The sequence below is a fragment of the Humulus lupulus genome, chromosome 3 (assembly GCF_963169125.1).
Source record: "Humulus lupulus chromosome 3, drHumLupu1.1, whole genome shotgun sequence".
In the NCBI taxonomy this organism is placed as follows: domain Eukaryota; kingdom Viridiplantae; phylum Streptophyta; class Magnoliopsida; order Rosales; family Cannabaceae; genus Humulus; species Humulus lupulus.
In genome coordinates, this window is record NC_084795.1 from 166,056,833 (window position 1) to 166,080,956 (window position 24,124).

General features: G+C 37.4%; 2 protein-coding genes across 2 annotated transcripts; both read right to left on the reverse strand.

Annotated features, from left to right (window-relative positions):
* Positions 1–613: 613 nt before the first annotated feature.
* On the reverse strand, positions 614–3,121 carry LOC133825200 (uncharacterized). Its single transcript, XM_062258178.1, has 6 exons — positions 2,947–3,121; positions 2,009–2,224; positions 1,327–1,748; positions 1,121–1,235; positions 866–1,061; positions 614–788 (listed from the first exon to the last, which is right to left on the reverse strand). The coding sequence occupies exons 1-6, from the start codon at positions 3,119–3,121 to the stop codon at positions 614–616; spliced, it is 1,299 nt and encodes a 432-aa protein (XP_062114162.1).
* Positions 3,122–7,197: 4,076 nt separating this feature from the next.
* LOC133823264 (calmodulin-interacting protein 111) lies at positions 7,198–16,398 on the reverse strand. The gene is made up of 12 exons (XM_062255930.1): positions 16,083–16,398; positions 15,199–15,495; positions 14,529–14,684; positions 13,014–13,885; positions 12,104–12,308; positions 11,337–11,544; positions 10,247–10,716; positions 9,280–9,706; positions 9,051–9,131; positions 8,631–8,821; positions 8,363–8,550; positions 7,198–7,961 (listed from the first exon to the last, which is right to left on the reverse strand). Exons 2-12 carry the CDS (start codon positions 15,484–15,486, stop codon positions 7,883–7,885), a joined length of 3,165 nt encoding a protein of 1,054 aa, XP_062111914.1. The 5' UTR covers positions 15,487–15,495; positions 16,083–16,398; the 3' UTR covers positions 7,198–7,882.
* Between the last annotated feature and the right edge of the window lie 7,726 nt (positions 16,399–24,124).

Below are 24,124 nucleotides of genomic sequence, written 5' to 3' on the forward strand. Positions count from 1 at the left end.
CAGTCATATAACTAGTCGCTTATAAGTGTAAGATCAATTTTTTGATCACTCGTACAGACACGATTGTCCATTTACTACGAGAAATAAAAGGAACTATGCACAGCCAGTTATTCTTGCCAATTCTTGTATTTATTACAAGTATTTGCTCATTACGTGTGTTGTTTTGCTATATTATCATGTTTTACAAGTCTCTATTATGAGCAGTAATGTTCGAACAGGTCCGAGTCTTGGCAAGTGACCAAGGACCTTAAGCTCCTCAATCCCTTGGGGGCATATAAGGTACTAAGCAGACAATCATATCAACAAGTATATGTAAACACACGAGCAAAATAAGGGAAAGCATACTACGGTACTTAGAGTATTTTTCAAAATTTTGTTTAAAATTTGTCAAATAAAAATAAAGTACTATGCTAAGTTCGGTCATGCGAACAAATGTTATAATAAATTGTAAATATTATAATATCAAAGTAAAATGTTTTACATCGCAAGCAGTTGCTGCTCGGATGTAATTGCTAATTAAATTAAAAGCTGCCCTACACAGCAAAATATTGTCCTGACATCACGAACCGTGGTTCGTGTGTCCTAGTTACAAATTAAAATAAAATAAGTAAAATTATGAAGCAGCAGCAGCAGATGGAGGATCTTGCTGAGGCTGCTGGTCGATTGTGGTATCAGCACCCTCGTCCATGCCTTCAATCCCTGTGGCTAAAGAAATCTCAGGGGATCCCTGAGCTGTCTCCTCTTCCTCCAGGCGAGCAACGCACTTAGCCAACTCAGCCTGCTTCATTCTAGAAAATAATCACAGTTTTCCTTGGGATTGCTTTTCCAAAACATATAAAAGCAGTTGAACGCTGCTTCCTTAAACCTCTCCAAGTCACTAGCGTTGGTCTCTTCGAGCAACTTGACTCGCTCCTCCAGTTCAGCAGTTTCTTTCCTCCTGATCGCCAGTTCGTCTTGGAGTTTGGAGGCCTCTTTGAAGTTCAACACTGAAGAATCCTTATACCTCTCTTTGGCCTCAGTGACTTTGGCCAAGGCCTCCTTGTGTTGCTTCAGCTCCTCGCCTAGTTTGGCATTCTTTCCTCAGCCACTCTTAGTTCCTCACTCAGTTGAGTGTGTTTACCATCGGCCGCCTTGACCTGCTCGGCGAGTCGTCCCTCGACAACCTTAATCTCTTTAGCATGCTTGGCAGACGTCTCCTCTGAGCAGGGCCAGCTGGTACTCAATGTTAAAACTCCCTGCGATCAGAGAAAAAAGCAAGGTTGTTAGTAAAAGTAAAAAGAGCGAGATAGACTGCTAAGGCACAGTATAAAATATATAGCTACTTACACTGAGTCTCTCATTCAGCGAGCGACTGAGGCTCTGCTCGACCTTCATGGAGGAGACATTTCTAAAGGCTTCCTGACTGTATCGATGTTTTGATAGCTTCTTCAGTTTGTCATTGGCCGAGTTATAGGCTGTGTTCAAGACAGCCTTGGCCTGGGCTTTTCCTGACTGATCAGGAGGCGTTGGATTGACAGAAGCTGGAGGAGTCAAGTCTACAGGAGCTGAGGGAGTCGGGTTAACGGGTGCTGGAGGAGGAGTAGTTTCCCTGGAAGGTACAGGTGTAGGAGGGTCCTCAGTCTTAGCCCTCTTCTTGGAAGGGACGCTGCTACTTTCCCCGGGGTGCCGCCTGCTCTCTTTCCTTCTGCTCGCAAAAGTCTTGCCTTTGGGTTTTCTATACAGATCGAACGCCTCTTCAGAAGTCATGACTGCAGGATAGAAATAAATGATCAAACCATATAAATTAAGTTGCTTAAAAAAGCAAGGAAATAAGAGCAAGAAAAAATTCTAAGTAGTATACCCAAGCTACTATTACTGGTCGATACATTATTTATGGTACTACTGCTGCACTCACTCTCTGCTTCAAAGAAGTCTGAATTTAAACTACTGGTCGCATATTTAAAGTTTCTATCCCTGTCGAATAAATGACAGGGAATGGGCAAACTGTCTAAAAGTGAGAAGTCAGTACCGTTCTCATCAAAAGACTCGAGTATAGGCTGGGGGTATTCTGGAAGTTTCTGCTTGCCCTTCCCGTGTTGGGTCGGAACAGCAGCAGCTCGTGGGATATTGGAAGGTTCCTTGATGGTCACTCCTATTGCCTGCCTTCTCGGGGGCTGTGACACATCCTGATGCTGCTCAGGGATGTCTCCTCCAGTATCACTTCCTGCTGTCGGTTCCCTCACATCTAGGTGAGGTGCCAGAAGGCCAACCAGCCTTAAATTGCTCTCAGTGACCAGCTCTTTGACGCTCTTCTCGATGTTCTCCATGTTGGCCAAGGCTGCTGCCCTTATCTCCATCTCTGGAGTAGGGTCTGGTCGGTACCATGGACCTGAACAGCACCAAAGTTCTAAGGATGGTATAGAGAAACTAAAAGAAAACAAGTGACCAGTGAGTAGAAGATTTACCTCCTCGGGTGAAGGCCAGGTTATCAACGACCAGGTCCATTGTAAGAAAGTACTCCTAGAAGTACTTCCCTACATTGGACTTGTAGGTGATGTCGCTCAGGAAGGTACGAGTGGACTCTTGGTGGTAGAAGTGGAAGAACCTCGTGTTGTTGTGGTTGGGGTTGGACTTGAGATCGAATAGGTAGTTGATCTCGTGTGGTGTAGGTACGGGCCACTTCTTATGGTTATAATGGATATAGAGCGTAGAGAGTACTCTATATCCATTGGGGGTAATTTGAAAAAGGGCGGCCTCAAAATAATTGGCCACCCCCTGAAAGAATTCGTGCAGGGGCAAGATAGCCCTGCCTCGATATGGTACCTCAACTAGGCGTTGAAGGCACCACCAGGCACGTTTGCCCTCTGATCGGGTGAAGGTTTGATGAGGGTTATCCCAGGAAGACCGTACTTCTTGAGATAGTTATTTACCATCATAGCTGATACAATTCTAGGAGGCGCAACGTACCATTCGACCTCTGGCTAAGGTCATTGCGAGGTCGGGCTTTAGTTTGGATTTCGGGTGGTACAGTGTTTACAGGCTGGGGATTTGTAGAAGGCTCTTTGGTGTGAGGAGCAAGCTGGTTAGAAGGAGGGTTGGCTGTTCTCTTCTTTCTGCGAGCAGTATACTTCACGCGACCCATGTTTAGTTGACTAGTCGGAGGTCTGGTCGCTGAGTTGTGTTGAGAAAATGGGACTTCTGAAAAAGGCAGCGACGGTTGTTTTTGATCCTCGAGCAGTAGTGCGAGCAGATCGTCATCAATCGTCCTCTCACCTCCCCAAGGATCGTGCATGAAAATCTTAGAACAAAAAAGGGGAGATGAGAATCTACGGCCAATAGATAGGAGAAGTGGAAACATTGGGATAACGTTGCTCGTGTATAAGAGATAAGCTTTTATACGACCAGCAGCATTCTAACGTAAACACTAAAAACATTCGAATAGTTTGGAAAAACGGATTAAAAAGCAGAAGTGAAAAGTTTTTTCGGGGAAACTTTTTGACTCCAAAAATAGGCAGGAAAAACCCAGATTTTTCCGAATGTGTAAAAATTGAATTTTTACTTCGATTTTACGCCCTAAATCAGCATTCCTACTTCCCAAGCCAATTCTTAAGCCTCATTAAGTGTTTTTGCTCATTCAAACTCCTATCCTACCATGCTACTACCTACGAGCCCGATTACCCCGAAATTATTTTTTCTCAAGAACATTAAAAAACTCAAAGACCGAATATCAAAAAATTAGGGAAATGAATGTTGCATGGTATAACAGAGACAGATGGATCAAGAAACTTACTTGAATGGAATATTGAAGTGAAATCATGAGCGCTGACGCAAGCGGCTAAACAAACACACCACAGGTCACCAAAGTTTTATGAGTTTCTTCTTACTTTTTTGCTTCTAAGTTCTTGAGAAGAAGAAGAGTGGTAAAAGGTAAAAATTGAGAAGAGTAGGTTATTTATACTGATCGTGGCACAGTTAAAAAGGTAATGATGGGGGATGAGTTTTCAAAATGTGGGGAATTGTGTTAGCCGTCAAAACACTTTTGGGAAACTGCAATGGTCATAATAACTACGTTTTCGAAAAAGTGCTAACAGATGTGATAGGTCATATGGAAGATCGGTCGCTTAAGTTTATTATATGCTGGTCGCAGTAAAATAAACTTGGGGGCAAATGCTTACCCAGAAAAAGACTACCTGACGACGTGGCAGAATTAACCTACACATGAAATACACGTGGTAGTTTAAGTGAGTATAATATGTTCGACCATCAACCAGAAGATCATTAGCTCATCAGACATCATTTTTATGGGCGACCAGTCTGGTCATATCTTTTCATCTATTTCCTTCAGATATGTAATCTTATAAATACATATTAATTGTAATTTACATTATTTTTTAGATACGCCTGTATTAAATGTAATTAAGGCCCATTGGCCCAGGTAAAACTCCTTGAGCCTATAAATAAGAATAAAAAGGCTCAAGAGAAGGAACTTTTGAACTTCGGAATTCTAAGAGAGAAATAGAGTGTTTTTATCCACGATAATTGTATTCATCTAAAGGCTTGTGAAACTCATGAACCCTAGTTCATTGATCATAGTTCTTGGAAATATACATCAATAAGAACACTAAGCGGAGGTAGGTTGTTACCATCTTATTGGGGCCGAACCACTATAAATATTTTGTGTTGTTTAACTTTTCGTCTTGATTTTATCTCATTTTCTATCATTTTACTTGATTCCGTGTCGTTGACCAATTCGAGGGTCAACAGATAGGTCTCCCCGAGACTTAGGGTTTAGTCTCAAATATTTTTGTATGAATTTCCTTAATGGGTATAAAACCAAATAAGGATCTTTAATCCTTACAAATGATTTTTAAAATGACCAAATTTCCCATAATAATAATAATGAATTATGAAGTGCCATAATTAATCCGAGTATACTGTATGGATAATTACAATATTGGCTAAGCATAACTAGATTATACATTGGAGGGTGAAATCTTGCTGAGAGCAAAGGACTCCAGGTAAGTCAACTTATATTGTGTGGCTGCAACATGAAACGACTATTATATTGTATGTTAGGATAGAGACACATGCACATATATACACTGACGTAGAAAGTTTGCTTAGAGACGTTAGTCTAGTTGGTGCTGATTCATAAAATATGGCCAGTAGATATCCTTCATATTCTAGACGGGCGATCCCCGTCACACTGCTTGATTTTATTTATGTCTGGTTCATTACCGCGACGAGTGGCCAAGAGGTGAGGATTGCTAGTTTAAACCTAGGGGCACCAAAATGAATGGGACCTAGGGGCCCTCATGCTTACTTAATCAGTGAACGGTTAGAACCCGAGCAAGTGGTCTGATAAGTTATTCCCAGATAGTATCCGTGAATATTGGTCATTCAGTGAGAGTGCCTAGAGATACTAGGGGTTGCCAAGTTTGAGTGAGGTTGAACACCCTAGGGGCAACTGCTCACCAGCACCACTGATTAACATAGAAGTCTCTGTAAACCCGTGTAACTTCGCTTACACTCTTGGATAAGTAGTGATGCCCTAGGTAACTTAATGGTTACCCTTGTGAGGGATTTACTCTTGGATAAGTAGCAATGCCCTAGGGAACACGATAGTTACCCTTGATGGGGATATTTATTGGCTAGATCTTAGTGTTGAGACTCGGTTCTCCCTTACAGATTAGCATTTATGCTGGAGGGCGTGTTATGCCTGAATTGTTGGAAGTTGTCGAGCGTTGGTCTCGAATTATATCGTGATATATTATATCTGCTTGCTCTGGGATTTTCTGAGTGTAGGGAATTATTTGTTGATAAGAAATAGTTGTGATATAATATATCTGCTTGTTCTGGGATTTTCTGAGTCCAGGAATTTATCTGTTTATATGAAATAATTTGTCATTGGTTATCAGGCATGACCATAAGTTTGCCATGATGCTTTTGCGTTCTTGAAATTTATTGTGTAGGGTCTGGATGGATCCAGAACTCTAATTATCTGCATGCTTTTGTTTTAAAGTTGAACTTACTAAGCGTTTTCGCTTACCTAGTTGTTTCCTGTTATAGGTAAGAACAAGGGCAAGGCAGAGCAGTGAGCGCTGGAGTCTACCTTGTGAATGTACATGTGGACCGACCTTTTGGGAAGCCATTTTATTTTTGGAAATGTTGTGTTATTTTCCTAAACTAGGCTCACTCTACTCTTTATAAAATATGTTGTATTAAATGTTAAGTGTGGTCATACGACTTTTAAAAAGTTTTTTATACGGGTTTTTGAGACATTTGATTAAATGAAAACATTCACGAGTCTTAAAAATCTGGGTCGTTACAATTTAAATATTATAAAATATCATTATAATAATATATAATACAAAATCTTAATTTTTATTAAAGAATTATCATTTGTGTTTAAAAAAAGTTATCATATTATATATATATTTAAAAAAAATCATAAACAATGTTTTGGTTGAATTTTTCATTTAATATATTTATGTCATTCTTTTATATATAATATTGATCATTTATTTGAAATTTATATGACAATAATACAAATTTAATAAAAATAATTAATAAATTTTATAAATAACACTAAACAAACGTGGATTGCATGTTGCTTGCATCTAGTATATAAATTCTAGAATTTCAAGAGAACTCACCCACACAAAAACAAAACAAAAAAATCAAATATCTATGTGTGTTTTCCAATATGCCATTTTCATTGAATATCTCCAAATCATCTATTCACAACCTGCGAAGTATAACAATGGTCATTATTATCCTAAAACTTCTTCTTCTTCTTCTTCTTCTTATTATTATTATTAGAAAATATGAGGCAGACAACACATATTTCTCCTTTCATTCTATCACCACAATCTGGGTTATACAATTACATTTATCCTTATAAATCATAAATGATGATATGACTGTCGCTTTACCATAAAAGTTAGGTGACTCTTAATGTCGTGTATTCATATAATCACATTTTGCTAAAGCAAATTAGATAAGAAGGGAAATAAAAGAAGAATAAAAGTCAGGAAACTAATTCATCCTTGTTTCAATCCAAACACAATACTACTTTATGAAAAGTATAATCTTTGTAGACGATCAAATTTTCGTCTTGATTTGGAGTTATAAATATTCTCTCAACTTTAAGACGTCGAATAACAAATAAATGACCAAAACAGTTGAGCAAGCAAAATTCCCAAGTGGATTTAGGAATAAACAGAAAAGGAAAGGACTTTTTAACTTAAAAAAGCATAAATACTTCACTTACAACAAAAGTTGACAGTTCAAAATGACAATACAATTCCAAGGGTGTAAAATGCAAGCCCCACAATACAAACAAACGCATCTGATAATGGCTGCACAAAAGGTTAAAAGACAAAGTCCCAGGATGGACAAGAAATATAAGGCCCACAACTCACACACTGTCCCTCCCTACTGTTCTAATCACTATGATTCTAAATGTAACTTTCAAGAGGGCCCTATGGGTACATTGCAGGAATAACCAAGCTCAGCTCAGACAATGGACCACAATTTATAGATTGACAATGCTTCACTGCCATTGAATTAGAGTGCACATTCCCATGAATAGGGTAGAGGATAAAATCCCCAAAAACCAGAATATGAAAGCCCATACTTCTCAGTAACTTGATTGATAATGATCTTATCAGTAACTTGAGTATGTGAGTGGATACTACTTATGGTTATTGTGGTATGTACTACCACAGCCAAATGGCAATGAGACACCCGTATGGCTTGATCCTCTTGAAAGTATTTAATGTCGAGTTTGACTTCTTAAATTTTCGTCTAACATGAGTGTGTAACTTATCCATCGCCATCAGAAACACACATTCCAGCTATACATGACAGGAAGATGGAATAACCTGCGCCAACATTGCAACTACCCACTTGAAGGACGTGAAATTGACAAGACTTCAGGCAGTCTACGAACAAACAGGGCTATTGATTTTATAAGGCTCCTGTAATATCAAAGTAGTGAAGAAAAATATGGTGAGGAAGTTCTATATAAAGCCAAAATGAAAACTTCATTTTTTTAAAAAGTAAAGAGAAATAAGATTTGAGTCACCAAACTGTATTTTGTATCACTCCGTCTAAAACATTTAATTATCCATACCAAATTATCTATCAAACCTTGACAAACTAATAACAAATTGCCAAACCCTCAAGCAATGAACTTTTATTTTTTCATGTATAAAAAGAAAAAATATACATTGATCAGTTTTCATAAAAGGTAGAAAAAGGGGGGAGGGAGAGAGTGAGATTGGTTGAAAGTCACCCATTGCATCTGAAGCAAGTATTGTAGTGACGTCCCCAAAATAATATACTAAAGGAAAGGAAACATGAAATAACAGAAGTTTACCGCATGGGAACCCAATTTGATTTACTTGAGTGTTCATTATATCCTACTTTCTCTTCTTCCCCATGAGAAAGAACAAGCCGTTGAAATTCTTCTGATAACTCCTGATAAGAATGAATTCCTGTTGGCTGCACTTGTATAATAGAAGCCTTCAAATGCTGCATCCTAATTTCTGAAGCATGAAGATTCTCCTGGCAGCATAAATTACCAATAATCAGTAAAAAAGCCACCAAAATTAGCTCAAAAGGAAAGCAATTGTCATCTAACCAACCTCCATAGCTTTTAAAGCAGCCTCCCGGCAGATAAATGATATGTCAGCCCCAGTAAAACCTTCAGTGAGAAAAGCAAGATCTTTAAAGCTGACATCCGAACAACATGGAATTTTTCTTAAATGGATATGGAATATCTCTTCTCGATCATTCTCATTTGGAAGTCCCACATATAGCAGCCGATCAAAACGTCCTGTCCAAAACATATAATCATTAGTGTTGTTATCTTTGCGGGGATAGAAAGATGATGGGAAGTACTCAACCACCTAGTACCTTGATAGATATGAGTATGCCAATGAGTGTAAACATGTCTGTGCCCAGATATAGTTGTGTGCTATTATTTCTTGGAACTGAATGTGAATGTGTACACATACGAGTTCAAAAAAGTGAGTGTTGAGAGAGAGAGAGAGAGAGAGTATAACCTGGTCTAAGGAGGGCAGAGTCAATCTTGTCAGGCCTATTTGTTGCAGCAATAACAGTAACATCAAGTCTTTGGTGCAAACCTGAAGCCAACAAAGTTGATCTGTAAACTAAATAGCAATGCGCATTTCAAGCCTGAGATATTAGAAGTTAATGTTTCTCTAGTTTGAACGAAAAGATTCCTTAGTGTAGAATAATGGGCACATCAGAAAACAGAAATTCACTACTAACCATCCAATTCTATAAGAAGTTGACTCATAACCCTATCTGACACTGAAACCCCTTCATTATCCTTCCCCCGAACACCGGCAAGACCGTCAATTTCATCAAAAAATATGATGGATGGGGCATTGACCCTCGCTTTTGCAAACAGAGATTTAACAGCCTTCTCAGATTCACCAACCCACTTGCTAAAAAGTTCTGGACCTTTCACAGCAAGAAAATTCAATCCTGCTTCAGAAGCTACAGCACGTGCCATGAGAGTTTTACTGCATCCAGGAGGACCAAACATCAAAATTCCTGATGGTGGATGAATCCCTATGCGTTTAAAAGCATCCTTGTGCTTTTGAGGCCACTCTACAGCTTCCATTAATTGAGATTTAACCTCTCCTTGACCCCCAACATCTTCCCACTGAACCTTAGGAAGCTCAAGTATTACCTAGAAGTTCAACAAACAGCATGTGCTCCTAAGTTAGATCAACAAGTACACCTTTTCTTCAACATTCTTATCAAAACATTCTGCTTTATGACAATTTAAAAGGTTACACAATCAATTATCATTTAAGGAGAGGAAAAATAATTTGCATATGACACACTGAAAACAGTAATACAATGTGGTACAAAAATAAAAAATGCATTACTATGTCCCTATTTGACTTCTTCAGTAAAGCAGCTGGCTTGAAGAAAAATCACTATCTGGTGTCGCTACCACTCCAAGCACTAAACGAGGAAAATTGCAAATTGCCAACTATATAGCATGGATGGTAATAGGTAGATATGTCTTCGCCTTTAAAGCATTTGCTAAGTTAATAGAAAACTTAAGATAGCTAATGAAACATAGAACAAGATTTTTTTTTTTTGGTTGCTGTTGTTGGTGGTGCTGCTAAACTTGTAAACACAAGTTTAGGATAAAGTTCCAAACCATGATAACATAAAATTCCTAATGTTAATTTTTAAAAAAGTGGAAGATTTATAGTACCTCTCTCATGGCACTGGGCCTCACTTTCATTTTGGCCTTCTCAAAATCTTCGAAAGCCACTTTTAACATACATGCTTCTTTAATGCCATCACCAACATCGTGTATGTTATCATCCGCTGAAGAAGGTGGACACTGTGAGGAAACTGCCAAATTTGAAATAAATTTTGATCCAGAATCTGAGTAATCCCTAGATATGTCCCTTGGATCTTTAAAGGAGTCAGACTCCACTACATTATCAGAATCATCATGCTGAATAGATGTTCCATGCACATTATTACAGGTGCGTCCTAAATTGGCATAGCGTCTAAGGCAAACCAAAGCTGCCTCATTGCAAAGGGTAGCTAGATCAGCACCTACAAAACCATGCGTAGCAATAGCAAGGTTCTGAACATGGATATCTGAAAGTGAATGCTCCATTTCACATAGAAGAGAAAGCAAGATATCCAACCGTTGCTTTGGAGATGGCACACCTGCATCAATTTTAAGAAGGAAATAAAACAGAAACAATTAGGTGGGAAGAAAGATATTCCCTGGTAGAAGACAAGAAGTAATGAGCATTCAGAATATAACGTAGATTTGGTAGATTTACTTATTAACTGATATTTGAGAATTAGATTTCGTAATTTAAAAAGCTCAGGGCAGATCGTCTAATTTAGCCAAACTATATGGAATAATTTTGTTATTATTATCCCCTTAAAAATTCATTTTCCTAGACCTATATAATAATGTTGATTGAGTTTCTCAAGTGGATTAGGCAAAAGCAACAACTTGAATCTCACCTGGTGTGAACTGTTGATGATTGTAACGTCAAAGATTCAGAAAGTTTATTTGGGAATTAAAATAATTATGAGCTTCTAATGTTCCACCTATTAGAAATAAATGATTGCTTAACTTTTTATGATCCTTGACTTAGATTAACATTCAATTACCTTTTCTTTCTGTTCTTGGAGGCAGTATTTCGCCCTTTGTTCTAAGTTTTTTGTTTTTGTTTTTCTTACTTTATTGTAATAAATGTCTTGTTTCTTAAGGGGAGAGAGAAAGAGAGCAACATAACACATGAAAAACCTACAGCGAATAAACTATAAATCACCTATCTCTATTTCTCTATCTAGTCTTCCAGGTCGTCTAAGTGCAGCTTCAATACTATCAGGCCTGTTGGTAGCAGCAATTACAAGGATCCCTTCACTTCTACTAACCCCATCCATCAAATTCAACAACGTGGCAACCATTCTTTGAGAGAGTTCTTCTCCACCATCTTTTCTCGCAGGTGCTATGGCATCCAACTCGTCAATGAATACCTGTAAACAAAACCAATTATAGTAAGCATTATACCAAAAAGTGGACCAACAAGAAATAATAAATTGTTCAGCAATTTCTATCAAATAAATCATCTGAAAAATATACCCTTGGTGCTTCTTAAACAGTTTGATTATATTAATAAACACCATGGTATTATCACTAAATATGTATTGACAATAAATTAGAAAATAAAATTAAAATTAGTTAGAGAAATTAATTTCAAACTAATGTAAGATACATTCAACTTTTAAGCTGTTTGGATATGGATCAAGTTGAGGTGAGAATGGACCAATGAGAAAGGTTGAGATTTTGATGAGTTGGCTACAGTCATTGCTATCTAGAGGGATCAAGAGTATCATTCTCTTTCATCTAGGCTCACAATGTAAACTCTTGATTAAAGACTAGTCTAATATGATTTTTGGACAGTTCATCTGATGGAGCACAAGATCAAATCAGTCTTTAAAGTAAATCTTTATACATTCCAGATGGAGGTGTTAAATTAGAGTGCAATATCCTGAAAATATAAGAAAAATAATACAAAGCAGGAACAAGTCTAACCACAGCTGGTGCAGCTTGACGGGCTGACTCAAACACTTCATGCAAAGCTTGCTCGCTTTCTCCATAATACTGACCAACAATCTCGGGTCCATTGACAGAGAAGAGATTGACACCAGCATCACGGATGCACAGTAGAGCCAAAGAAGTCTTTCCAGTGCCCGGGGGACCATGAAGAAGCACTCCCTTTGTAGTTCGTAAACCAAGACTAAATAGTTACATCAATGATCAATACTTAAGTGTCAAATACAAAAATACAAACATGTATTTAGGAGGAGAACAATAATAAATTCATAACACACTAGGACCTACATACTTCCAGTAGATATTGAATGGTTACTATATCTCCCAGATGAAAAAAATATATATATTCCATAAACAATTGCTGATTAGTCTCCGCACTGCTTAAAAAGTTAGGACAGATGTAGTGAATGCAAAATATGAAAGACTTAAAAACACTTGGAAGTATAAAAGTGTATATTTATTTTAACATGAAAGTTCAATGATTCTGACATTTTTCATGTTACATTCTCTATGATGAATGATGACTTCAGAGAATCCAATAAATTGATAAATCAGCTTATTTCAAGTATGTTTGTACAAGAACTGCCACAACGTTATTACATTTGACCAAACATGCAGTTTGATAAGTGACAATGGTTTAAAATATAACTGCTCTTAATGTTTTTAACATGATGTAATCCTAGAAATTGACAATATAACCGTTTACAGTAAACCATATAGCATATATATTTGTTAAATACTATATAAAATATACCGAAGAAACTCAAGTGAACATTTCAACAATGGAAGCATCTTACAACATTTAATTGTGTCTCAATACAAGTTAGAATTGCATAAATATAAGAAAGAAGAAGAAGATCCATTGTTGACATACTCAAATAACTCATACCTAGATAGAATGTTTGCTGATGAGGAAACAATGATATCCTTTAAAATTGCATATTCTTTAGATAGACCACCCAAATTTGACATACTATCTCCAACATCAGCTTTAATATCCATAGGTTCAAAGTTCATTGTAATACTAGGTCTTTCTAGGGTTTTTGGTGCCAGTTTTGATGGTAAACATAAGCATAGTTTTGTTTCACGCCTCACTATAAATGCATCATTGGAATATTCTACTGAGTCAGAAGCTTCATCTAGCAGATCATCACTCCTATTTGTGATATCATAGTTAACTTTATTTAATAACATTCTAGTGCCAACTACTTGGAAGCTACATAGCTGTGAAAGAACTGGTATAATCACAAAATTTCCTCGAAGTAAACATCGAGAAAACAACCAAGTACTAGCACCTGTTTCAATAACCTTTCTAACATTTTCATCCCCTAAGAACTCTGCAATGTCATATGAATCAACAGAAAAACCATTCGAGTTGTCTAACTGCATTGTAGAATCCTCACATGCAGGTGAGCATAACTGCTTAATATTCGAAGAGCTCAACTTTAAATGGTTCCTTGGTGTCTTAGGAGTTCCAACCACTCCATTTCCAATATGATCATAAGATGTTTCACAAGAATTTTTTGCTGTTATACTGTTCCTTGCCAACATATTCTCAGAGTGCACCAGCTCTAGAAATAAATCATTGCATTCATGTACTAAAAGAGGGTTAACTTTGGTCCTGCATGGATTTTCATCTTTAGCTACAAAAACTGGAACTATCTGACTTTGTGTAGGATATATAAATACCACTCCTCCCAATGAAGGATTCCCCATTGTATTTGAAAGGCTTGATGATAATCTGATTCCATTCTTTGCAACCTGAAATGAATAGAATGAAATAAAAATAAAAATAAATCCTGAGAAAACATATCAAGACTAGAAACATAAAAAAAAAAAATCAAAGTATCTAACAAATAAGAATAAAAATGCAAACACCTTGGAATATCCACAATACACATATTTTTTTCACATTCACTTTCAGATCTACAAGTGATGGGAATGTACAAGCTAAGCACAACATGAATTTAAAATTGGGCAATCTTTATCAGGTTAGGACATTGGCACAATTTTATGAGACATGATATAAATATATATATATATACATATAAATATAAACTTTAAAAGTCTATTATGTCTCAAGAAACCTTAAATGAAGGCAAAGGTAAAAAATGCTCTAACATGAATCACATACTTTTACCTTTACAATCTCATGATCCTTGAAACAAACAAGTCTTTTTTTTACATTTTCAAGATTCCCAAAGAGGAGGAACATTATTGAAAGGTCATTAAGGGCATATCTTACCAATACAACCATCCATTTAATTTGAGTACCTAGGCAAACATTACATGCTTTGTGGCACTGAACTGTTTTAATATATATTGTGATATTCCAAAACATTACATGCAGTCAAAATTTATAAATAATTAGGTAAGAAAAAGAAAGAGGGATCATTGCTCAAACCTTACTGGATGGAAGAATAGTTGCAAGAGCAAAATAGTTTCCTGCTTCATCAGTAAGTTGATCACCTAAATCACTACGATAATGATTAGCAAATTTATTTGCTAAGGAGATGAGAGGAAAGCTGTGTGAAAATTTATTATTAGAAGGGGATGACACCTGCAAGGAGGCGATATTTTGTTAAGTATCAAAAACTAGAACCTGGAGAAGACATTATAGAAAACACAACATCATTCCAGCCATATATACTAAAATACAGCCCCTACAGCAACTCGATATTCATAATCAGGTTTCTTTGTACTGGATTACATCCATCTTTCTTCCTTGGTCTTGAATAAATGTGTCCAGCGTTAACTCCTTGTACATAGGAATAAATGGTAGATAACACTGGTCCAAAGTAGCTTAGGATTTGACCAGGATTTCTTAAATTGATTTGCTATCCTTTTAGCGAAAGCATTCTACTCTTATCTTAGCAGGCGTGTAGCTTTCATGGTTGTACTAATTTAATTAATCAACCTTCATATCTTCTAATTTTTCAGATATAAAGCAGGACACTTCATCAGCTATTGTTCTTTTTGACATATGATTATTATATATAGATGGTTGTTTGAATAAAAAATGAAATCCTAAAGCAACAAACCTTATATATATATAGCAAAATGGAGTAAATTACCGATACAATAGAGCCAGGGGTGAATGAAGATGCAACCATGGATGACTCAGAAAGCCAAATTTTGCATCCTATAGAATTATTATGGTCAATATCAGTAATCCGACCAATGAAAGCACTTTTTCCTATCAAAGAAGGATATTTCATAGAGGCTTCTTCCAGAATGCTAATCAGATCCTCATCGTTGGTTTCATAATCCAAAGTTGACGAAGGTGTTAGAGGAGAGGAATTCCGATCAGTGCTTGACATCCTCGATGGTATCTTCGATTGCTTCTTTCCCTTTGAAGGCATCTCTAGATTCTATGGAGACATAATAAAGTAACAGGAAATAGAGACCAACATTAGCACTGAAAAAAAATACAAAACCATACCACAATCTTTTCCGAAATCAACAAAGTTAAAATTGTCAAGATACAAATCAGCCACCATATTTACTTCCACTTTGTTTTATCTTCTTGTTTATCAATGGAATTATTAGTAGCTTCCATCATTTCAAACTTGACATATAAGCAGCAGTTTACTGTTTTCAAACCAATAAAGAAGTTAAAAGTGCACCCAAATGAACTTTTAATTCTTAGCAAACTACAGAAGCATCAATATATGAATGTATATGTGTGTGTGCTTTATTGCTCGGCAAAGCTCACTAAGTAACCATCCTCACCAATAAAATCATAAAACCAATTAATATCACCCATTTCAAAAAAAAAAAAAAATCCTACTCTGGCAGAATACTTTGAGGTGACTGTATCGGCAATGAGTCGAATGGAAGTTATATATGCCAACTCCAGCACGGAAAAAGGAATTAAAAAAACACTCAGAGGCATTATATCAAATACTTGGCAGACAATGACAGAATAACTTAAAAGACATTAAGCAAAACACCAAACCTGATAGAGCGAAAAGAAGAAGAAGAAGAAGAAGCAGCTAGTGGAGGCAAGAGTACACTTCAACAAAACGACGTCGTTTGAATGAGAACAACAGCAATGGCGACACCAAGAACTAGAGAATAAAGGAAATTCTGCTCGTGCGATGGTAGTCCTATAATTAAAGAAGCGGAGTGATGAGTGAATGGTAGTTCTACTTGGTTCTTTGGCTCCGTATGGGCTTTAAATGAACCTTCCTCCGCTTCAACCACACCAACACACACCAACACCTATTCTCTTCTGTTTATAGGCGGCAAAGCCGACTCATGAGTCATGACTGTCTTTGTATCAATCTAAACCCCTACTTTTATTATTATTATTATTATTATTATTATTATTATTTAAAGAGCATTTGTAGCATAACCACCCAAGTCTTGTAATACAATATTTTGACGGTAAACTCAACGACTAGCTGGACAGGTGTTATACCCAATTTATTTTTGAATAAATAATATTTTTAGCAATTTTTATCCTCCAATTTTGACCATTGTCAAATTGTGCCACGTTTAAAGAAAAAATATATTTCTTTAAAACATAATAAAACCTTATAAATAAAAAATTATAAATCATTTCAAAAGATTAAGAAAATAAAAAATACTAAATTTTTTAAATTAATTAAATAAATTTTCAAATATCAAAATCTAATTAATAAAATATAACTATTTTTTACCTTTTCTTTTGTTTTCCAATATTAAATAATTTTTCTGAAGACAACGATTTCATCAATTTTATTTTCAATGCATATATTTCATTCTTAGTACAAATATTTGTGGTAGTTGAAGACACACATTTGTTCAATTTTACATATGAAATTACTAAAAAAATTATTTATAATATGGGTTTGTATTTGATAAACTCCAAGAACATACCGAGAAGAAGAAATAGATAACATGAATTAAATGATTTAATGTTTTAATGAATTAAATGATTTGAATTAGTCATAGTTCGGGGGTCAAAAATGTATTTTATTCTTTATTTTCCCCTTTTATAACATTGATATACACCCAAAACGAAGCGAGAAGAAAAAAGCCATTGAGCCTCCATAACCGGTCAACCATAATATCAATATATATCATTTTCATCTTTGTTAAATATAGATAAGATTTTGGGTGATCAAAATCCAAACCAAACCAATTACGTCAAACTAAAATTAACCAATCTAATTACAAAATATTGGATATCCAATTATAATTGGATTTGATTGAATTTGTAAAGTTAGACATTATTTGGATTAGATTGAATTGCGAATAAGACTATGAAAATCCAGTTAAGAATCGATCCAATCCAATTGCAATTAAGAAACTTTGGAGATGTTATTGTTATTGTTTTCATATTATGTTATTATAACACTTTAGTTATTAGGTCAAATCGGATCGGATTAAATGATGATCTCTAACATCCAACTTTAATTGGATTGGATTGATTAGGAGTAAAAAAAATGGATCGGATCGGATGAGCGCTCCTGGATAAAATCCTTCCATTTAGTAGCACCTTAAGGGATTGCGAAATATTTTTTTTTTATTTTTAGAATGTCCAAAATATATAGACTCTAATTGGTTCAACTAAATAATTTTTCAATAAAAAAATTTTAAATCCTAAAATAAATAAAAATGAAGTAATACCCATACCAAAATCACAAAAGATGTTCAAGAACACCCGAATAAAAAAAACATCCAAGAAAACCATGCCCATATTAGTGTTCATACCAATTCACTACAAAATCCAAACAATATTTACTTAAATCACAAAAAAAATCTAAAATCTAAAAACTATTTGAAGTACCCATACCCAAATCATCATCCTCACATTCGGCCATACTAATCCAAAACTAAGATTTCAGGTCTCAAATATTGCAAAACTTTCAAATTAACATACCTATTTATGACAAATTTGAAAAAAAAATCAAAGAAATATTGAATCAAGACATCTTCTTAGTTGAACACCTAAACCTGATGGCCTAGATGCATCCCACTACGACCCCGATGCAACTTGACAACATAATAGAAGCCCACTCAAACCCCCAATGCAGCTTGCTAGCCTACTCTTTGACACCCACAGTCTCAAAAAAATTTGCAACCCTAACGTCTCAGCTTAACGCACTCAAATCTGCCCGTGGAAGCGTTGGTATTAATTTGAAAGAAATCAGGAATGCAGCGGAAGGGGGTGATTTTAAAAATTATCAATACTGAACCAGGATCAACACATATATCTATACGTTAAATCCACACACAAAATGAGAAGAAGATTACCTCTTGTAGCCTATTAAGAGTCCTTGAGTCTTTTTGTATGATCAAACGATCTTCATATCCAATGAAGACTCAGATCTTAGTCTTCCAAGTTGTTCCTCAAACACACAAGGATGTGTGTGGGCACGTAACTTTCCAATGTGTCGCATTGGGTCCTCCTTCCCAGTTTATGTTGGAAGTTTCAGGGTCTTGTACTTCGGTGGTGGTTGAGCAGCTTGGATCTTGGCACTGAAGGGACTCCCACTTCTATGAGCCAGCTCGATATCGGATGGTTTCTTTGTCAAGCCCTGAACAGTCGTGGTGAGTTCATCTATCTGAGCTTGCACTGCTGGTGGGATCGCTACTCCAAGTGGGGTAGACATCCCAGGTACCCCCTCTTGAGCGCTGGCTCTCATGTTGATGACTTCCCTCAGATCATGAGGTTGTGCATCTTTCTCGAGCCTATCGAACACAGTATTGGTGTTGTTCATCGGTTCCTAACCCTTGCGAGACCGAGGGTGTAGGGGTGGTAGGTCCGCCTTGCTTTTGTCGGTGCGATCCTGCCCCCGAGCCTCTACTCCTACATGACTCTGAGACTTTGAACGACCATTTTCGTTCCTGTCACACCTCTCAGATGTCTGAACTTCCTCTCCTGTGCAGTTTTGTCTGTCCCCCTAGGAGGGGGCCTTCGGGTTGGTAACAATCTTACTCTGAGAGGAAGTGTTATTCTTCTTAGTCATGGAGGAGGCAGTCTTGGACTGCACCTCTTCATCCTGTCTTTGGGAAAATGGCTCTGAGAGCGTCCTTGGCATTCGACTCCTCCTCAGGACTCCTTGTTACTGCTGTCACGCACCCCTGTTGCTTTGGCCTGAGCCTCCCTCATCACCTGAGCAGTAGCTTCAGTGTTAGCTCGAGCTAACTGGGTAGCCACCTACAGGGCCACAACAACCTCCTGGTGCCTCCGGTCAGCTTCCTGCTCCCTCTGGATCATCCTCTGGACATGCTCATCTTCCTTCATTGTCATTCCATAGTCTCCCTCTGGAGGGCAATTTCTGTAGCAAAGGCCTCCTGCCTCGCCAAAAATTGCGCCATCTCATCTTGGTGAGCGTCTTGTGGATTTTCAGCATCAGATTGATCTCCAACCTCCACCTGAGGTTCGTTAACGGGATCTATGGGATCCTGAGTGGGGGAATCCCTGGGAGTCGTCTTCTTCGTCTTACTGGGGTTTGGAGGCATCGTAAAACTGATGAAAGTGTGTTTTTTTTTTATTTCGTACTCTCAATGAAAGCACCAAAATGTTGACCTGTGAAATTGGCCAACGGTCGTATGTATGATATACAACACCCTTTGAACGATATATACATAAATATACGATAGAGTACAAATATCTAAACAAAACACACATAAATTTATAGTGGTTCAGCCCTGTTCTGAGGAACAGTAATAACCTAATCCACTTAGTATTTTATATTGAATCACTCAATTGACAATTACAAAGATGAACTAAAGAGTTCAATCGTCACCAATTTACCCAGAAGTTAATCCAAATGATCGATCCAAAAGTCTCTCCATCACCCCCTTTCAAATGAAGCCCTGGGTCCTTTATTTATAGTACCCAAGGGCTGTTACATGATCAGCAAGACTGGGGATCATGGTTTGGTATACGTTCATTGGGAGTGGAGATACGTGTCCACCTTCCCATGATTATGAGATCGTGGGTCTTCTTGTCGTTTCATTAGAGCGTGGTTGATGATGCACGATTGAAACCTTTGGGAAAACGCTAAGTCTTGGTTGGTCTATGAGACTTAGGTTCTTGGCTCGATGACCCTTTAGAGCTTGAGTGCTAGGCCTGTTGATCTTCTGGGTGTTAGGCCTGTTGTTCTTTTGGGTGCTAGGCCTGTTGATTTCGGCTTAAATGAGCATGAACTTTATCCAGCAAAGTGTATTTGGAAGTTTAGGTCGACCACCCTATGAAGAATAGGGTGGGTCGACCACCTCATGTGGCTCTTAGGCATGCTAGGCCGACCACCCCTAGGGGTTGGGGTCAGGTCGACCACCCCTAGGGGGCTAGGGCCAGGTCGACCACCCCTAGGGGGTTTAGGCTGGGTCGACTTCCCTGTAGGTCTTGTACCTATACATCTTTGTTCATCGGTCTTTTTCAATACTTTGTCGTTTTTTCCATGACTTGTGATGCCACGTGTCGCTATCTCATTCGCCACTCATCTCTTGAATTTTGAGGGATAACAATATCTTTTTAAACTTATAAGGATAATAAAACATTTTTATTTTCTTTTGATTTAATTAATTCATAACTGAACTATTATTCTTTAATTTTAATCAAATTAAAGCAATAATTAGATAAACAAATAATATTTAAAATTCAAATCTCAAGGACACATGGCACTAAGTGTGGCACCACTCACTTTGTGTCCCTAATTTTTCTCATTCATATGTTTAATTAAATTTAAGAAAATATATTTATTCAAAAAATAAATATAAGTTAATTCAAAATTAACCTTATCTTAATTTATCAGTTTGAATAACTATCTTATACTAAGATAATATTTAATTTTCTTTAATAGTAATCCAAACATTGATTAATATTAATTTCAACTAATATAAAAAATTTCAAATCAAAACTAATTAGTCAAATAATTAATTAATTCATAATTAATTAATTACACATAATTATCACATAATTATTAATTAGCCCCGGAAAATTAATTCCTTTGAAATTTAGACATTTTCTTAATTAATATTGCATGTGAAATCTTTACCCTTGACAGTGTAATACAGAGGCAACTCTCGGACCATGGACCTATAATATAAGCTCCAATTAACCAGATTATTAACTAAACTCTTTAATTAAATAATCTTATTTAGTAATGGGATATTTACGGTGAAAGTACCCAATTTATTTGTTTATAGCACTTAAGTACCCAAGTATTTTTTTAGCGGCGAAAATACATTCCTCGTCCATGTATTGATGCAGTTTAGTACAACCGTCAATTCTCGCGCATTAAGTTCGATTGTGACATGTATGCAAAAAAGCCCAATTAAATGGACATTTGCGGCGAAAGTACCGAATTTAAAAGATATTTGCGGCAAAAGTACCCAAGTTATAAGTAAATTTCACGTCATGGTAGCAGATGTAATGACGAAACAAACAGATGCACTAAACTGCACCAAAATATTGACGAAAGGTACTTTCGCCGCTAAAAAATAACTTAGGAACTTAAGTTCTACAAACAAAATAATTTAGGTACTTTTGCCGTAAATATCTAGGGATGGAAAAAATACCTCGCGGGTCGAAGCCCTGACTCAACAGGGTGCCCCTGATCCGAATATAACCGAGGCAATAACATGGCGTGTAACGCCCTACTTCCTTAAAGCCGTTACTAAGTGATTTTTAAGACAAAACAGTGTGCAATGAACTCGCTAACCGAGGTTTTGAGACAAAAGTGTGACTAATCAAAATTTAAGGCTGTAATCTTAGAAAATGCGTCGTTTCATTTAAAACTGCTAGTATTAAACATTTGGGATCCCAAAATAAGGTTTGAAAACTATTTACATCTTGAAATAAGTTTACAGTTGATAAATCATAAAATCATAGATTATTACAGCCATTTTCAAATAAACCCCCAACCAAAGCAGTCGGGCAGGCCAAACATGTACGCGTCGCTTCACGCTCTCCGTACTCATGGTTGGTTGACTCAGTCTTTGCCCTACCTGCAACACGGAGCACCCGTGAGCCGAAGCCCAGCAAGAAAACTCATACAGAACATAACATATGCAAATATATATGGTTAATCATATCAGATAATCCATAAATAAACAAGTCAACCATTAGACTAAGCAAACACGGCCATGCCGCCCCAGAGCCTTACCGAAGCCTGGGGTATCGGTTCTCACCGCGAGGATAACTCATGTATCCCTTGGGTCCCACCCTGAATATAGCATCCCATGTGCTAGGTGTTACTTTCGGCCCACGGCCGCCCCGGCCTACGCCGTACTCGGCCCTTGCCGTTCATTTCATCATAATCACACATATAGTACATTCAAAATAATCATTCACACACATCATGATTCATTTAAGGTTAAACATTTGCACACAACACAATCTGGGGCCATGCCCTGCAATCATCTCATCATGCAACATGCAATATAGGGCCATGCCCGGCAATCACACTATGGGCTCATGCCCTAACCTACGGGTGTTACAGTTTTCTTACCTTTCCAATCAATAGCTTAGATCACCTGACTCCTTGAGCACGATCCCACCCGAGCCTTAGCGCACACCTAGGCACAAACATAGGTCAAAGTCAACACCGAACCCCAAGTCCGAATACCTAGCCTCGGGACCAATCCCGAGCCCCCGGGAAGTCCCAAATCCCCAAAACAAAGTGGCGGAATCGAGCCCCGAACCCTAGGTCAAAATCCCTCATAAAAACCCAAAAATTCACCTCTGTGAACAGTGCAGTGCTACAGCGCTCTAAAGAGGGCGCTGTAGCGCTACAAGCAGAACACCCCTCCAGAAACAGGGACTAGAGCTACAGCGCCCACTGACTAGCGCTGTAGCGCTAGTTGGAGCCCAGAAATCCCAATATCGCATTTCTGCGATTTCTTTCACCCAATCTCAAACCAAACTTCCCCAAATCTTTACCAAACTCAAAATCAAGCTTATGAACACTCTCCATTCATCCCAAGCATCCCAAACCCTAAAATCCCAAGATCATTTATCCCAAATCTCAAAATCTACCATGAACAACCCTAAACCAGAAATTCAAGCAAACCACAAAGTTAAAGTCTTAGAAATCATACCATTGCTGCAAATTTCGACCTTGATTCAACCCTAGGCCTCCTTAGCTTGCTCTCCCTCAAAGCTTACCCAGAAATCCCCTGAGATTCCCATCAATCCAGCTCAAAACACAGCTCAAACCATCAAAACCCTTAAAACCGAAAATCTCTAAAACTTACCTCAAACATTGATGTGTTCTTGCCAAATCTTCAAGTCTAACCCAAGATCCTTGATGCTCAGCCTATCCTTGCTCTCCACTAAGCTTTTCCCCAAGAAAAACGGAGAGGAACGGTGCAAGAACGCACAAATCGTTCCTTGAGAAAACCCCCCCTGTTTTCTCTCTTTTCTTTCTTTCCTTCTTCTTTCTTTTCTTTTTCTTTCAGCATTCCCTCTCTCTATAAAGCCTTATAAAAAAAACCTATCTCCAAAAGCCAAATGACCAAAACGCCCTCCCTATAAATTCTAAATCCTTTTGTTCAAGTAGGGCCATTTTAGTCATTCACCCAATTCCCGCTAATCCTCAAGTGTCTCTAATATTTTCTCGTTGCTTCCCAATACCTGATAAATCACCAAATAATTATCCCCCATCATCAAAATAAATCTCAATCTATTTCTCTGAATTCCTGTTCGTACCCCCAGGCTCGCCCCGAGCCGGGTATAAATTCCTGTCATCACTTTCCGCTAGCCTGCCCACTGGGATCGCCTCGAGTCACAAAGCACAGATACACCCACATACCACTGGGGTCTCAACAATCAACACATATCAATACAGTTATGCCCAACATGGACAAAATTACAATTATGCCCTTCTAACACGATCCGGGCCTACATGCACACTAACTTACATAGTCATGCATCTCAGATAAACAAATAGTCATATAACATGCTTTAAATCATAACCATGCATTTAAATCATTAAAATCACACATAAATCCCATCATGCCCTCCTGGCACGCTAATCAAGGCCCTTAAGCCTTATTAGC